This window comes from Mytilus trossulus, chromosome 6 (assembly GCF_036588685.1).
Source record: "Mytilus trossulus isolate FHL-02 chromosome 6, PNRI_Mtr1.1.1.hap1, whole genome shotgun sequence".
Lineage (NCBI taxonomy): Eukaryota > Metazoa > Mollusca > Bivalvia > Mytilida > Mytilidae > Mytilus > Mytilus trossulus.
The window spans coordinates 72,552,212-72,569,753 of record NC_086378.1 but is presented as its reverse complement, the minus strand read 5'-3'; the positions used below and the strand labels follow the sequence as shown (position 1 = coordinate 72,569,753).

General features: G+C 31.3%; 1 protein-coding gene across 2 annotated transcripts in view; it reads left to right on the top strand.

The window, feature by feature from the left end:
- Nucleotides 1-17,542, top strand: part of LOC134721809 (protein CBFA2T1-like) — a 66,550-nt gene that overhangs the window by 6,353 nt on the left and 42,655 nt on the right. Inside the window, exon 3 of one of the 2 annotated variants that reach the window (XM_063585044.1) lies at nt 9,646-9,698. Coding sequence is in view for 1 of the 2 variants with exons in the window: in XM_063585038.1 (XP_063441108.1) it covers nt 15,963-16,068 (106 nt within the window). In the remaining variant the exon portion in view is untranslated. Of the gene's footprint in view, nt 1-9,645; nt 9,699-15,859; nt 16,069-17,542 lie in introns of those variants that run through there. The other variant, XM_063585038.1, reaches the window with a different exon arrangement.

The following is a 17,542-nucleotide window of genomic DNA, read 5'->3' as shown; positions in this document are numbered from 1 at the left end:
AGTAATACCTATAATAGTACAAAAACTTATTCTATGTTGGTTTACTTGAAATTAAAAAAAACATATTGATTTATTTATGGATGAAATATAAATTCAAAATGCAAAATATCATAAGAGGGAAATTTAACTGTTCCATGTTAGTTGTTAATTTTGAAAAAGGTATTGCTATTCCTAAACTCCTTTTAACCCTGAAACTGCTTAACTTTTACCATGAAGTTTCATGAAAAATCCTTTTCAGGTAGATAAAGGTTATGCTATAAAATTTGTGAAACAATTCAGAAGAAAAGCATAATCTTCATAAAATCAGTTGGAAAGGGCTTGACTTAATATAAAATAAGCAACCAAAATCCCAACAAATTACAAACAAGAAGCAACCACAACTATTCACACAAGTTCAAATAAAGAAAAATAAACAGTTATACATGCACGTCACTGAAAAAACCTTCAACAATGAGAAAACCCATATTGTATAGACAACTATTAAAGCCTCAACATAAAAAATGTGAAACAATCTACCGGTAATTTAAAGAAGAGACTAAACTCTAATATTTATAACAATACAATTTACCAAAAGACCAATAATGTCAAACAAACTCCTCACGTGGGGCAGTCACATCAAGACATGTGGCAGACATGTTTGTGAGTGCTCAACCCTCCCCTTACCTTTGACAGTGGTATAACAAAACAATATTAGAACTGGTGATGGCTTGAAACAATAAGGTACAAAAAAAAAGATATATTTAAAAACAAAGCACAAATATTAGAGTACATTTAATTTACTTGTAATTACTGACATCTAGTTCAAAACCAATTTTGACTAACAAATAAATCATGTTCTCCCAGACTAAAATTTCAATCAGTACACATCCAACAGATTTAGTATAAAGATATCATAAACATGAGGAGTTTACTTATGTTTAGTTGGGTTCATGTCCCATGTGTTCCTGAGTCTGAAGTTATCTGTGAGATGTTTTTTTTCTTTTCTTTTATGACAATGGTGTTTTCCTCTTTTTTTTTTAGCTTTGTCAATTTTATTGCACCTTTGTTATTATGGATTTTTAAAAGTTTGCCCAAAGTCTTAACATCAAGTGGATTTATGGAAATAGAATACTGTGGATTCATTAATATTCGTTGGATACCAATTTTCAGGGATTTCGTGGGTACAGGAGAACCTTGAATTCAAAAGTTCAACAAATAACAAATTTTCTAAAGGAATGAGTATAGACTTTGCCAAAACCACGAAATTAAATATCCACGAATATGTAAATTTTCCTCAAACCAGGAAAATTGATACCCACGAAAAATAAATAAATCCACAGTAGCTCCTATAAGTATACTGTTGATTTATTTTATTTTATAGTTTAGAGTCAGTTTGCAAAGATGTATCTCAATGGGTGAAAAGATAGATTTTAATTCAGATAATTTCACAGGTTTTATGCACAGAGACAATAAATTGTTATTAGGAAGTTCAAGATGATAAACTAAATATTTATTTTTTGCTTTTTTGGGGTGAGGAGGGTACCTGCATCACATGAGTAGTAGCTGAATATATTTAAAACTATCATGAAATTCAGATCTATTTAAGCTAATATAATTTAATTAGCTAATCCATAATGCATATAATTGATTGCTATAGATGATGATATTTAATTATTTTGGCTTTTACTACTTCATATATTGACTTTGTAAATGGTTCATTTGTTTAAGCTTACATATTTTGATTAGCAAATCCATAATTCATATAAATGTTTTCTATTGATGATGTTAATTTTAGCTTTAATCATTCCAAATATCATAAAAGACAATATTTGACAAAGTGATCATAATTATAATGATATTAATTGTGGATAGTTGCATATTCCAAATGTATTAAAAAAACTTTTTTGCAAAGGATGAAGAGAAGTTGACTCAATATTTGACATTTGTCATACTTTGGATTAAGTCATAAAACCGTTGTTTTAATACAGAGCCCACCTGAGTACAACTGTATATGCACATGTGTGAGCCTTGTGTTTCTTGTCGTTAGCGATTCCACCCAGAATTCTATACACCTGAACCAAGCTATTCCAAATAGACAATATATATTTTAACAATCATAAATTTGGTATGGAACACCTGAGCTTAAATTTAACATCAGCACTTTATGGTAGGAAATGTATACTGTTATGAACCATTAAATATATATGAATGCAAACATGTCAAAATATATATTGTCAAGATAGGTTCAGTGGGAGATATTAAAGATGATCTGGATAGAACATGGGGGATTATTGTTAAGTCTCAACTTTTATTATATATATAACTGCCATCAATTTACTACTGCTAGTATTTGAAAACTATAATTTATGTATATTCATTGCATAATCATATGTCTATGTTGATAAGTCTTTAGAAATGGATGAAATGGACGAAACCATGACAGTTTAATATGAAAAGGAAATTACAACATAATAAAAACAAAAAGGATAGTTACATGTTCCAGAAAAAACCTCCATAAACATCCAAGACTATGTCATGGCTACCAAATTCTTTTAAGGTCCTTCGATGGTATGATTACTAAAGTCTTTTGAGAACAGTTGGGCAAAGACAAGAAAATATTGTATTAATGAAGGTTTGTTAGCATGAAAATGCAGCACTTTAAACAGTTTGTGGTATGATGTTTTAATCTAGATATAAATGTACCAAGAGATAATATCATGGTTACAAGTACTTTTAAAGACAGAAAATACCAAAGCTCAAAGCCATGGTTACCAAGTTCTTTTAATTACATAAAATAGCAAAGCTAAAAGTCATGGTTGCAAGTTCTTTTAAGGACATAAAATACCAAAGCTTAAAGTCATAGTTACAAGATCTTTTAAGAACATAAAATACCAAATTGAAAGCTTAAAGCCATGGTTACCAAGTTCTTTTAAGGACATAAAATATCAATTGTTACCAAGTTCTTTTAAGGACATAAAATACCAAAGCTTAAAGTCATGGTTACAAGTTCTTTTAAGGATATAAAATACCAAAGCTTAAAGTCATGGTTACCAAGTTCTTTTAAAGACAGTAAATACCAAAGCTTAAACTAAAGTCATGGTTACAAGATCTTTTAAGGACATAAAATACCAAAGTTTAAAGTCATGGTTACAAGTTCTTTTAAGGATATAAAATACCAAAGACATAATCTTTCAATCAGTTTAATTGAGGTCTGGAGCTGGCATGTCAGTTAACTGCTAGTAGTCTGTTGTTATTTATGTATTGTTGTCATTTTATTTATTTTCTTTTGTTACATCTTTTGACATCGGACTCGGACTTCTCTTGAACTGAATTTTAATGTGCGTATTGTTATTCTTTTACTTTTCTACATTGGCTAGAGGTATAGGGGGAGGGTTGAGATCTCATAAACATGTTGAACCCCGCTGCAATTTTGCGCCTGTCCCAAGTCAGGAGCCTCTGGCCTTTGTAAGCTTTATAGTCTTGTATGATTTTAAATTTTAGTTTCTTGTGTATAATTTGGAGTTTAGTATAACGTCCATTATCACTGTACTATTATGCATATTTTAGGGGCCAGCTGAAGGACACCTACAGGTGCGGGTATTCTCGCTACATTGAAGACCCATTGGTTGCCTTCGGCTGTTGTTTGCTCTATGGTCGGGTGGTAGTCGCTTTGACATATTCACCATTTCCTTTCTCAATTTTATTAAAGTCATGGTTTAACCAAGTTCTTTTAAAGACAGAAAATACCAAAGCTGAAACTTAAGTCATGTTTACATGATCTTTTCGGGACATAAAATATCAAAGCTTAAAGTCATGGTTACAAGTTCTTTAAGGACAGAAAATACCATAAGCTTAAAGTCATGGTTACGAAGTTCTTTTTAGGACATAAAATACCAAAGCTTAAAGTCATGGTTACCAAGTTCTTTTAATGACATAAAATACCAAAGCTTAAAGTCATGATTACAAGTTCTTTTAAGGACATAAAATACCAAAGCTTAAAGACATGGTTACAAGTTCTTTTAAGGACATAAAATACCAAAGCTTAAAGTCATGGTTATAAGATATTTTAAGGACATAAAATACCAAAGCTTAAGTTATGGTTACAAGTTCTTTAAAGGACAGAAATACCAAAGCTTAAAGTCATGGTTACAAAGTTCTTTTAAGACAAAAAACATTAAGTCATGATTTCATGGGCTCCATATTATTTTTTTACAAATAGACATAGAAGACCAAGACATGATGTCATGTTTACCAAATTATAATTCAAAATGACATTAAACACTAAGACATTATCCCAGCCATGGTCTCCAAAATTTATTAAGGAAAAAAACCCACCTAGGCATGAAGTCAAGGTCAACATAAAACACAAGTCGAGATGTCATTCTCACCAATAGATATATATACAAAGCTGTGGTATGAGTGCCAGTGAGACAACTCTCCATCCAAGTCACAATTTATAAAAGTAAACCATTATAGCTCAAAGTACAATCTTCAATACTTGGCCTGGACCCAATTTACAATGAACAGCAAGCTATAAAGGGCCCCAAAATTTCTAGTGTATAACTATTCAAACAGGAAAACCAACGGTCTAATCTATATTAAAAACGAGGAAACACTTATGAACCACATCAACAAACAACAACTACTGAACATCAGATTCCTCAGATTCAAAACAAATGCAGGGGGATTAAACATTTTAATAAGTACCAACATTCACCCTTATCTGAAACAATAGTGTAATGACACACCATAGAAAGACATTGTAAAATATCAATTGAAATGGCTAGAGGCTTAACTCAATCAAAAGAAATATTAACACAAGTGAACATAACTAGTTCATGTAAGGTAATAAAACAGCAAGACATGATGTCATGGTCACCAAGTTAAAAAAGGACATAAATCACCAAATTATGATGCCATGGTCACCAAGTTCATTAGAGGTCATTAAGCACCAAGACATGATGTCATGGTCACCAACTTCATTTAAGGTCATAAAACACATAGACATGATGTCAAGGTTACCAAAGTTATTAAAGGTCACAAAACACCAAGACATGATGTCATCGTCACCAAATTCATTAAAGATCATAGAACATCAAGACATGATTGTGCCTGTCCCAAGTCAGGAGCCTCTGGCCTTTGTTAGTCTTGTATTATTTTAATTTTAGTTTCTTGTGTTTAATTTGGAAATTAGTATGGCATTCATTATCACTGGACTAGTATATATTTGTTTAGGGGCCAGCTTCAGGAATTTCTCACTACACTGAAGACCTGTTGGTGACCTGCTGTTGTTTTTTATTTGGTTGGGTTATTGTCTCTTTGACACATTCCCCATATCCATTCTCAATTTTATGATGTCATTGTAACATAGTTCATTAAAATTCATAAAACACTAATACCTAATGTCATGGTCACCAAGTTCATTAAAGGTCATAAAACACCAAACAATGATGCCAAGGTTAAGTAATTCATTAAAGGACATACAAGTTCTTTAAATGCTATGTTAATGTCATAAGAAACCTCAAATCAAAAAATTCAATTTTATAACTCAATGGATAGTTTTCATTATAAAACTTATGTACATATACTTTTTTCTGAAGAAAATGCTCTAATTTATCCATATTTAGGAGAAGTTTACTTTATTTTAATTGCTTCCTTCCAGGCAATTCCCCCGACATATTTTCTGTATGCAAAGTGACATCAGTGTGACCCATCTCGTAAAAATTTGGTGATCACAATAGGCATGAATGTCCTTAAAATAAACTATTATCTGAATTTACATGTTAAACATGTGCTAAATTTCCATGCTTTTTTGTTGTTTTTTTGTCAATTGTTGACAAACAGGTGACAATCGTTAAACTTCGGCTAAGAAATTAAAAAAAAATTAAAAATAAATAAACAAAAGATTGTCTTGAGTTCATACCCCATTGTTTTCACGGAAAGTGTCTTGCAAGAAGCAAGTTCTCTTCACTCTCTGGTGTCGTCCCTGCATGTTTTTCGTTAACCATGTTTCTATTTTTCTTTTAGTTTTCAGAGTTGATGGTCTATTGTTTGTACTTTTGTTTCCCTTCTTTGTCTTTTGTTCATTTATTGTCCTACATTTACTTTATGACTATAGTCTGAGTGTTGATTTTCATTTGTAAACGTTGTTTTTCAATGTTGCATATCCACCGATGTCTAGACATTGTGCGAGAAAATATTTTAAGAATATATGATGCTTCTTGACACAAAAAATAATTAGATAGCTGACATGGTTTGAATTAAAATAAGGTCACCTATTTCCCGGTATCAAATAATTTGAAAAAAAACCAACAACAAGGTATTGCCATTTATGACCTTTTACATTGAAGGGTTAAACTTGCATTAAATCGTGTTGGGACCCTTCAACAGAAAATAAAGGAATATGGACTAGAGGTTCACAGGACCTAATCTCACACAAAGTCAATGCATATATATAGATAAAATACAAATGACCAGTGGTCAAAGTTTTTGTTCCTGTTCTTCATCTTGATAGTTGCTCAGTGGCGGGTCTTCAACAATATTTTGAAAGAATCATTAATACTGTAAAACAAGATGAAGATGGTCCGAAGTCCGATGGACTTGAGCTGTACTAGTACTTAAAGTACTATATTTAAATCTAGTCATAATAAAAAATCACCAAAGTCTAAGCACAATACAATCTTGACAAGAACAGACAGACAGATCCGGTATTACTAATTATGAAAATTACGATTTTTGCTTTATCCCACATATCGGTCTTTTGATATTGTCTCTAGAACCTAAAAGTTTTAAATTACAATGATTCTAGGTTTTTGCTTTGGGACCAGAATATTGTCGAAAAAAACAGTTAAAAATTAATGAAGTCGTTTCAATGCAAGAAAGAGTCTGGGAAACGATCAGAATGCATGATTTTGTGTTATTTTTCTCAAAGCTTCTGTGGGCCTTGAGCGGCCCCCAGACCCCTCGCCAAAAAAATTTTGCCTCACTTCGCTCAGCGTAGATATTTTGCCTCATTATTAAAAGAGGCTAGTTTATGTAACGGCCCTGGTACCAAGTCAGGAATATGACAGTTCTTGTCCATTCATTTTTGATGCATTTTGTTATTTGATTTTGCCATGTGATTATGGACTTTCCGAATTTATTTTCCTCTCAGTTCAGTATTTTTGTGATTTTACTTTTTAATTCACACGTACAACCTGACCACATATCTGAGTACACTCTGTTCTATCCTGTATGTCTTCTGATTGGATGATACAGGATTGGAATTACTTTTAATTGATTGATTATTCAATTAGGTTTTAAAATGCAGAAATTCATATTCACCGTCATATTTACCAAGTATAGAAAATATCTTTCATCAGAGCCTCTAAAAATATGCCTTTGTCATTAAGCTAAAGAAAAAGGAAGTGAATTTTATGTCATTTTTTGCTGCATGACCATATATATATTTTTTGGTTGTAATGCAACATTGGCATGCTACCTATTTTTTTCTAGTTAGATCTCTAAACAGAGTGTCATCAGATCCTTGTAGGCTATAAGCATTGACACAGGGTCTATATCTTAACCAAACTGAGCAATTCAAATCTTTTTACTGATGAATTATTTGTTGGACATTTGTTATATATAAATAACTGTTAGCGTTATAATAATTTCATCAACCTCACAAAAGTTCAAGGAATAATAATTCAACAACAAATCTCTGTATTTGTGAAGAAATTTAATAAAATTGTTTACCAATATTTTTATATTGAACTAACTGAGAAATTTGAACCTCATATGAAGGACCCATCAGATAAAGTTCCACATAGTGAAAAATATGACGAGTATTCAATTTCATAAACAGGTACCTAATTTTTTTTTTTTTTTTAGATATTTACATCTTTTTATGGTAGACCCTTTTAAAAAATTGTTATCATAAGCACACAAATAACAATTTTAGATTTTTAATCATAAATTATGATAAAAATTATGATATTAATGAAGGTTTGTTAGCATAAAAATGCCACACTTTAAACAGTTTGTGGTATGATGTTTTAATCTAGATATAAATGGAGATGGAGTCTATGTCAAGTGGCCAGCAAACCAAGAACACAACAGCCTCAAAACCTTATTGTGTTTTGCTTTTTCTGGCAGTTTATCTTTTTTATGCCCCACCTATGATAGTAGAGGGGCATTATGTTTTCTGGTCTGTGAGTCTGTTTGTCTGTTCGTGTGTTCGTCCGTCCGTCTGTTCGTCTGTCCGTCTGTTCGTTCGTCTGTCTGGCCCGCTTCAGGTTAAAGTTTTGGGTCAAGGTAGTTTTTGATGAAGTTGAAGTCCAATCAACTTGAAACTTAGTATACATGTTCCCTTTGATAAGATCATTGTAATTTTAATGCCAAATTAGAGAATTTATTTTAATTTCACAGTCCACTAAACATAGAAAATGATAGTGCGAGTGGGGCATCCGTGTACTGTGGACACATTCTTGTTTCTATTTCTAATATCATCAACCTCAGCTGATATTTAATTATGGAATGGTTATCTCTTGAACATTATGTTTAATGTATTTTTTTAATTGGAATAGCATGAAACCTTTTTATAAATTTGAGAATCACCGAAGACAATATCTCCGTTATTGAATCAGATCTTCTAATAAAATACCAATTGAACGGAGAATTTTTCAATATCCTTTTTGCAAGATGATACATATTGAAACTCTTCATAAACAAGAGCGTATGTTACGTGACATTATCAAATCAAATTTACCAATCTCATTACCAAGAATGGCAAAGCTTGCAGATGTGCACATTTTAGGAGAAATTGGATGAAAATATCCATATAAGTTTATTATATGGTTTTCTACAGAATAGCAGGATTAAGACGGACCAATTCCATTTTGTTTTAATGAAATTTGGTAAAGTGCCACCTGCACCCAACGTTATTGGAATTAGTAGAAATATTGTTAAACCATTTGTGACATTTTGAAAAACTACATTACGACAATGTATGCTTTTGTTGACAGAATAAGTTTATCAAATGAAAGATGTGGGTTTGTTTATTATCATTCTACAAACCACTTCTGTGTAAAACATCTATATATATACTGAATTTGCCTCTAGTTCTAGTTGATATTAGTATGATGGTTTAGAAAATAAGTATTTATTGTAATGTTCTTAAAGCTTTTAACAGCTTCAATTATGAATTCAATTTAAAAGACAACTGCATTGCTACTATTCTTTCAATTTGAAAAAAAAACCAGAAGGGGAATTTTAACAATATGCCCACTGAAGAGTCAGAATGAGGGGGATTAAGGCAGGTTTCAATTCAATAGATTAACTAACAGTGTAGGTTAATTTATTCTTACATTCTATAACAGAAGTAAAAACTATTTTATTTTGCATCATTTAAAACAATAGCCAAAATTAGTCATAAAATTTTCATATCTCTTTAAATAATAACATTTTTGGAACATCTGGAAAACAGACGGAGGAATGTTTGTATAATTGGGCAAATGATAGGACAATTGTACAAATGATCTAATTCCGTGTAATTGTCTTGGCTTGTTCTATCATGACAGTAATCATACACACAGATGTCACATAATTTCTACAAATCTCCAATATTTCATCATTTAAAAGTCCACATGAGATCTGATATAAAATTATATTCCTTATATCTATTTGTAGTTGTAGCTGTAAATGAAAGTGAAGATCAGAAAATAAGAAAGTTGGAAAAAATTGTAAGTAAATACAGTAAAATCTCCTATAAATGAAGGTAATCAGACTTGAATAGACATTCCTCACTTTGTCCATGGATATTCCTCACAGAAATGGTACCCTTGTTTTCATTCTTAGATTCTAGTGAATCAGTCAGTGATATGTTAGTCTTGGTTCAATCAGAAACAGTACAACTTATACACATCTAATTTTTCCTAGCTCAACAATCAAAAGGCAAAAGATACCAAAGAAATATTCAAACGTATGATTCAACAAAACAAACTGACAATGCCATGGCCAAAAATTATATACAACCAAATGGTGAAACATCATTCTGCAAAACACAACACATACTGACAGTGCATTTCTCAGTTTTAACTGTAATATTTTTCTAGAGACCAAAAGTTGTCCTGATAACTGCTATAAAAGAGAACCAGTATCCTCAGGTCACCCTTTTATATGCTGTAGTTTTGAATGTGGGTTCAAAGGTCAACTCTTTAAATTAGAGTCTTATAAGGTCAGTTGTATCTGGCCAAGGGTGACTTTAATATACAGGTTGGACTGTATTAACTTAATAGTAAGGAATGCTATTGATGTTGTGAGATGTCGAACATGTACTGAATCAAAATGCATTAAAATTGTTTTAAGATTTTTAAATTTTGGGAAAAAATATATCTAATCCTAAATGTAGATAATTGAATTCTGTATTTCCCAGTAAAAATCTATGGCTATTTAGCAAAAGTCAGTGAGCTACTTAATCGGGCATTTTACTTTATATAACTATAGAAGCATCAACACTTTCACTGAAAAAAAGTTTAGATTTAATTCCATCTTTCACTCCAGACTGATAAATCAAAAAAAATTATGAAACATACATATCATGAATATATGTAATATTAAAGTCCTAGCTGCTGTTTTAAATTTGAAAAAAAGTCTTTGATATATTTTCTGTAGGGGAGGATTAAAGTTTTGTGGAAGTTCTCAATCATTCTGTTTGACATCTGATATTGTCAATGTATGTCCAATTGTAAAAAAAACCTTAATAAGAGCGAACATTTATTCCAATTTGAAATTATATTATTTATAATGATAATTTCCAATACTTTTTTTCAATACATTTGGCATGGTGTATAAAAGCTTAACTTGCTGTCAGAGCCAATATGTCAGTTTTGTCCTGTTCGTGATATTTCTCAATAAGTATTCTCTTATGTGTCAGACACAGACGTACAGTTCTAAAATATCTGTAAAAAGACAAATCCGTTAGGATAGATTGCCAGTACAGGTTAAATGGTTATATTTCCATATTTTGAAAACAGTTGGTTTGTTTGACAGGATTTCTTGGCACATGCATATGTTGTTTGAATTAGCAGTAGAAAATTAAGTGTCACTAGTGTATGTTAGTGACTGTCATGTCGGTTCTGATTCTGACAAATTATTTGAGGTTTTCTGTCTAAAACACATTTTTTTTGGTCATGTACTATAAACAATAATTGTATGGGGACAATAACTAAGTATGGCTTTGGCATGGGTATTTCTTATTTGATAAAACTATTAATTAAAAGCAAGGATCATATATGAGGTCAAAAGGTCAACTATTTTCGATGACCTTTGGACCTATAAATGGAGCAGCTAACAGTTGTTTTACAGTATATTTTTTAATAGGGTGACTTTTAGTAAAGGATAATTAACTTTTGAAAAACTTATTATATAATTTTTGGAAAAAGATCTAAAGACTTATGATACTTGTTATGTGGTTAAGATTTATATATTTGAAATATTTTACAAAAGTGTGAAGGCAAAATTTTTTTTAAAATGTTTAACCACATTTCAAAAGTTTATAAAAATCAGTGCTTTGATAATATAATACTGTGAATGACTTCCTCTGTATACTATAAGAATGTAAGTTTGACAGTCCTAAAAGACTACGTTTTAATTTTAGAATTATACTTCATATTGGCATAGTTGTGGACATTTTCCATGTTTTCAGTATGAAAGAAATAAGGTCATGATTAAAATTGTGATCTAATTTCTGAAATAAATAATTATATATTTTACTGTCTAAATACTATTATTGTTTAATTCTATAATTGTTTAATTCTATAATTGTTTATTGTTTCCTGCTTAAAATATTTTAATCTGGTTGACTATTTTTTCCAACAATATTATATTATAAATTATGAAACCACTATTAAAACATACTGAAGTAGGTGTATGTCTACTTCCATACTTCCGCGTGCACGTCTCTTGGAGATTCTTAAAAACAATAAGGGAGGTGTTTTTCATGTAAAATTTTAATCATCAACTTATATTTTTCAAAAACATTCAAAGGGGAATATAAGAAATGACATTAAATTGGAAATTTGGACAAAGCGTAGTATCTTAGGTATAATTAGGTACAAGAGTGACGGAAGTATGTTCTCACTTTGGAAGGAAATCTCATTCGAGTGTTCCTTCCTCATTATTTATCTTGGTAGTACAATTTTCCTTTTGTTTAGCCGTAATTAAGTTAATGAGATGTCACATGACAAACTTGTTTATCACATCTTCAGTAATTGTACTTTCATTGTTATATGGGAATTTCCTCCTTTATAAATTAAAAGATCCATCTATTAGCTTTCATAGCTATTTTAGTGTTTCTTTTCTTTTTGGATACTTAAGGGAAAGTGTAAATTAAGGCTTGATGACAATTTTTTTCAAGTAAATTTTACTCATTGGGCCATAATAAATAATAGGTTTGTTTGCCCAAATGCTACCTACCCAGAAAAAAGCTGCCTACTCAAATTCTTTTATTGTCCTGATTTGAAGAAGTTTTTTTTAATCAAATATGCATGAAGACTTATAAACCTTATAAACATCTGATACTCCAATTTCTTTTTTTGAAAAAAAAAAGAAGAAAATGCCTACCTACCTACCCACTGTCTCAACCTTTGGGTAGGGTTTGGGCAAATCAAAATATTTTTAAGTGCGGCCTTAGAGGTTTATTGTGTCTTCTAGTTTGTCTCAGTGATAACACTCCCCCTCCACACCACCGTAACCCACCCCCTCTCAACACACAATTTTGTGTATGAACATCAGATCCAAATATATATGATTCTTATAAGTGGCCAATTATAATATTTTAATGTAAGATATTGTAATCAGCTGTGCAGGGTAGGATTAAATCGCAGAAAGTTCTCCTTACTTAATAAACACTATCATTCTGCAATGCAATGACAATAATTTCTTGGTGTTAAATAGATACATCCATGCAGGTGTATCAGAAATACTTATTTTGTCTTTGGTAGATCATAGTCTCCTTGTGTGAGTGCAATCATTGAATAAAACATTGACCTCATCACTGTGTACTATTTGCCCCTGTACCCCCTGTGTTATTCTGCATTGGATATAAATATCTTAGACACACCCTCAATTGGCAATAATATCTTGGTGGAAACAGATACATTTGTACACCCATTCGGGATAACACTCTCAAGGTGCATCTAATACTTATTATATCTTCGCTTCCTTGTGTGAGTGCAATCATTGCATTTAACATTGACCCCCTCTGTCATTTTGCATTGGAAATAATTTCTTGGTGAACAGTAGACACACCCATCCATATCTAATACTTATTATGTCTTTGGTTGATCATAGCTTCCTTATGTAAGAGCAATCGTTGTATGAAGCATTGACCTTGATCAGTAATACACATCCTATTATTTTATTATTATATTATCTTTACTAATTAGATATTACTATATGATGTTATAGATAATTGTTTATAATAGATGATAGTGTATATCTATTAGAACAGAATGTTTCTTTATTTAACCTTTAGCTAATTAAGTTTATTTTGATTAATAATTTTCTTATTAATAAAAAATGTTTCATGACCACTTGGTAAATATTCAGTTTTACCTTAATGTTGTTAGATTGCTGTCTTCTTGACAATTATCCCACACCATTTTGATGCATATGTATTAAATATACATTAGTAAGAAGAATATAATTGTTCATGCACTTGAAGCGACTTGTTTTTGTGATCTTAGCATGATATATTTGAAAGCTTTTAAATGTTTCAAGTAAAATGAAAGTTTATTTGATAAAGTGTAGTGCAAGTTTTATGTTTTGAAGATTATAGAAGATTTAGAGGAAATATTGAGAGTTGGACTTTTCAAATCTAATCAGATGCATGCATAGAAACTCTGCATGTACATATATACCAAACATTATGATGTATCAGAATGCTTAAATACCTATATACCAAACATTATAATGTATCAGAAGTTTGTTGAAAAGAAAAAAAACTGTAGATATTATTTTACAGTTACCTTCCTTTCTTTTTGGTGAAATCATTTAATCCAGTAGAAGTGACACTGTCTGTCATATTGGTGTGATATTTATCAACAGTAAATAGTCTAATATACTTGCTGTAATTTTAGTCTGTAATTATTGAATACCAGTACTTATGACATTATCATAAGATTTTGTACCCATCATCTAGACCTTCACTTGTCCATCTACATTTGAACTGACCAATGTCCAAATGGTCCACCTAATTTGCGCACACCAATATAATAGCAGGTCAGTTATCCATTATATTTCATTGATGACCTAACAATCAGATGAGAGTCCCTTTACTTTTATCCTTTAAGAGCTGTGGAAAATAACTTTAGAAAGAGGGTGCAATTGACTTGAGGACCTATTATAATATGAACTTGTATTCCTGTGTTTGATCTTGTAGCTAAAATATATTATCTAGTAATCTATTGTACTTTAAAAATAGTAAAGTATTTGTTCCAAGAATTGTTAGAATAAGGATACGAATAAGAATGATATTAGTTTTAAATCTAAACAATAGGATTGTTACTAAATAAAAAAAAATAAAACTAAAAAATGTGACTTTAGTATAATTGGTGTCCCCCTATCCGCTCTATGTCACTCACTCACTTATTGTCCCCCCCCCCCCCCCCGATCCACTCTGGCACTTACTCCTAAGTTGTGTAATCCCCTCCCCTTGTAACTTCAGTATGTACTATCTCCCCCTCCCCCAACCCTCATAATCCCCTCTCTGTCACTCACCTCACTCCTAAGTTGTTTTATCCACCCCCAACACCCTCCCATTGTAACTTCAGTATGTACCTTCTCCCCGCATACTCCCTCTATGTCACTCACTCCTAAGTTGTCTAATCCCCTCCCCCTTGTAACTTCAGTATTGTACTGTTGTCCCCCCTATCCCCTCTATGTCACTCACTCCTAAGTTAATCCCCTCCCCCTTGTAACTTCAGTATTGTACTTTTGTCCCCCTATCTCACTCCTAAGTTGTCTAATCCCCTCCCCCTTGTAACTTCAGTATTGTACTGTTGTCCCCTCCCCTATCCCCTCTATGTCATTCACTTCTAAGTTGTCTAATCCCCTCCCCCTTGTAACTTCAGTATTGTACTGTTGTCCCCCCTATCCCCTCTATGTCACTCACTTCTAAGTTGTCTAATCCCCTCCCCCTTGTAATATATGTATCATTGATTACTTATTGACATTATTTTTAAGACCAGGTGTAACATGTGTTTGATACGAACAGCTGTTTTTCTCTCTGATACTTCACAGACTGAAGCCAGTACTGCAGGAATATCTATCTGGGTATCTATGTTGGCGCCATCAGTTTTCTTAACCATCTGCTACTGCTATCATCGCTACATGAGGGTGATTGGAACCATCTAATTGATATGATAACACTACATAGAAAATGTGTGTGTTTGTAAGTGGTGATTGTTCAGACCTTAAAATACCTGTAGTCGACATCTATCAATGCTATTTGTACTCCGTTAGTTTTTCTGCAATTGTTAAACCAGATGCCTTCCGTGCTGATGAAAAAAGTAGCGCTAATTGACTTACGTTTAACATAAAGGTAGATTGTTAAAGACACCATACCTGAGTATTATATAAATCTCTGTTTACCTGTTGAGAAAAGCTAATTGGGAAAAGAATTTAGTAATCTGTATTCCAGATAGATGCAATATTAGCTGACATTCTTAAGTTTATATTTGTCATTGAGACTGAATGTTTGATGTTTGTGTGAAGTCATAAAAACTTTTTCCTCAATAACCCAACAATTTCACTTTTTAGCATTGATAATTGAATAAACTTTGATCAGATGCTGTTTTTGTGAAGAACAAATGTGGTAGAAAATCAACAATATTTGAAGGACTTTGAAACCTTAAAACGATGATGGTTTCTGTACGGAAAATTGACAAATTGAATTATGAAGTGACTGTAGGTTATTTTATTTGACTAAGACATTTTAACTAGATATGGATGAAGAAAAGGAGAGAAAACCAATCAGCCTATACAAACTAATGAAGTTAAATCCTCAGCGATACCACAGTATTTTCTCAATGGACATTTTTCATCCAAGACGTATGTAAAAAAATTCTTTCAATTTGAAGCATGTTTTCAATATTTTATGGTGAAAGACAAATTATTTTTTTTTAATTTATTTCATCTTCAGAATTTATTTATTTTGTTGTCAATTTACCAATAGACATTTTTATTTTATTCTTAATTAAGATATAAAGTATTTCTATATTACTTAGGTATGTAGTATACAATATGAAAAAGTTAACTTTTGTATGAACTTTTGTAACATTCTGTAGAAAAAAGTTTCGTGACTTTAGTTTTTTGTGGGACTTTTATCTTTACATGTTTAATTGTCATAACATAGCTCAGTACTGCAGTTGCTGTTGCATGCAAAATTAATGTGGTTTTGTTTCAAGTGCTTCAAACTAATATCAATTGATAAGATTATCCCATACCACAAAATAGCTTTTATTATTATAAATAAAATGAGTCAGTCACTGCCACCAGAATGTGCAAAATTATTTTAATTCCTAATAATTATTTTGGAAAAATTCGGAATTTATAGGGAGGTAGTTTTTGCAGCAAAATTTCAGAAATGGAAAAAAATCTTCAGGTCATTCTCTTTCTCTTGCTGTATAGAAAAATTATCAAAATCTACATAACAATTTGTTACATAATTCCAATAATGGAAGTAACCTACATTATTAAATTAAACTCTTAAAATTTGCATTATAAACAAAAAGAAATCTCTGAATTTGAGAAAAAATATTAAAATTGAGAATGGAAATGGGGAATGTGTCAAAGAGACAACAACCCGACCAAATTAAAAAACAACAGCAGAAGGTCACAATATTATAACACATAAATGTCTTGGTATATATTAATGATAATTTATGCACAGGAATTATATTTAATTCATGACTATATTGTGAATTTGAGAAAAATTATTACTATCAATTAATTTGTTAAGTGAAGGCAGTGCATGAAGGCTGTTTTTTTCCAAATCTATGGCAGATTTTGTAGTTTTAAAGTTTTTACCACTTTTTTGAAGCTGGACATTATTGGTTTTATTAAGTTAGATTTTCATTACATTGTTTCACCTATACTGATGTGAGATAATTGTACTGGTGGAAAAATTTAGATTTTTAAGAAAGTCACTTATTTAACACAAGTAATTGGCCATTACAGGACTTTGACTTAATTCTTCATCAATTCAAACAGATTTATGTACACTCAATAGATATTAGGTAAAGAGTTTAACTGCTTTTGGGGTTGTTAAGGACTTGGTTAATTGAAGGGACATTCAGGTACCATGCACCGAGTAGGAAATCCTTTTTCTTCAAGGTCACCTCATTTCACCTATGGTTATCAGCGTTTTGCATTTGCGCCGATTTTTTCTTTCATTTGCGCCGATATTTTCTTTCATTTGCGCCAATTTTTTACAGGTAAATTACAGGTGAATAGATTTAAGAAGATGTGATATGAGTGTCAATGAGAGAACTCTCAATCCAAGTCATGTTATTTTTCATTTAAC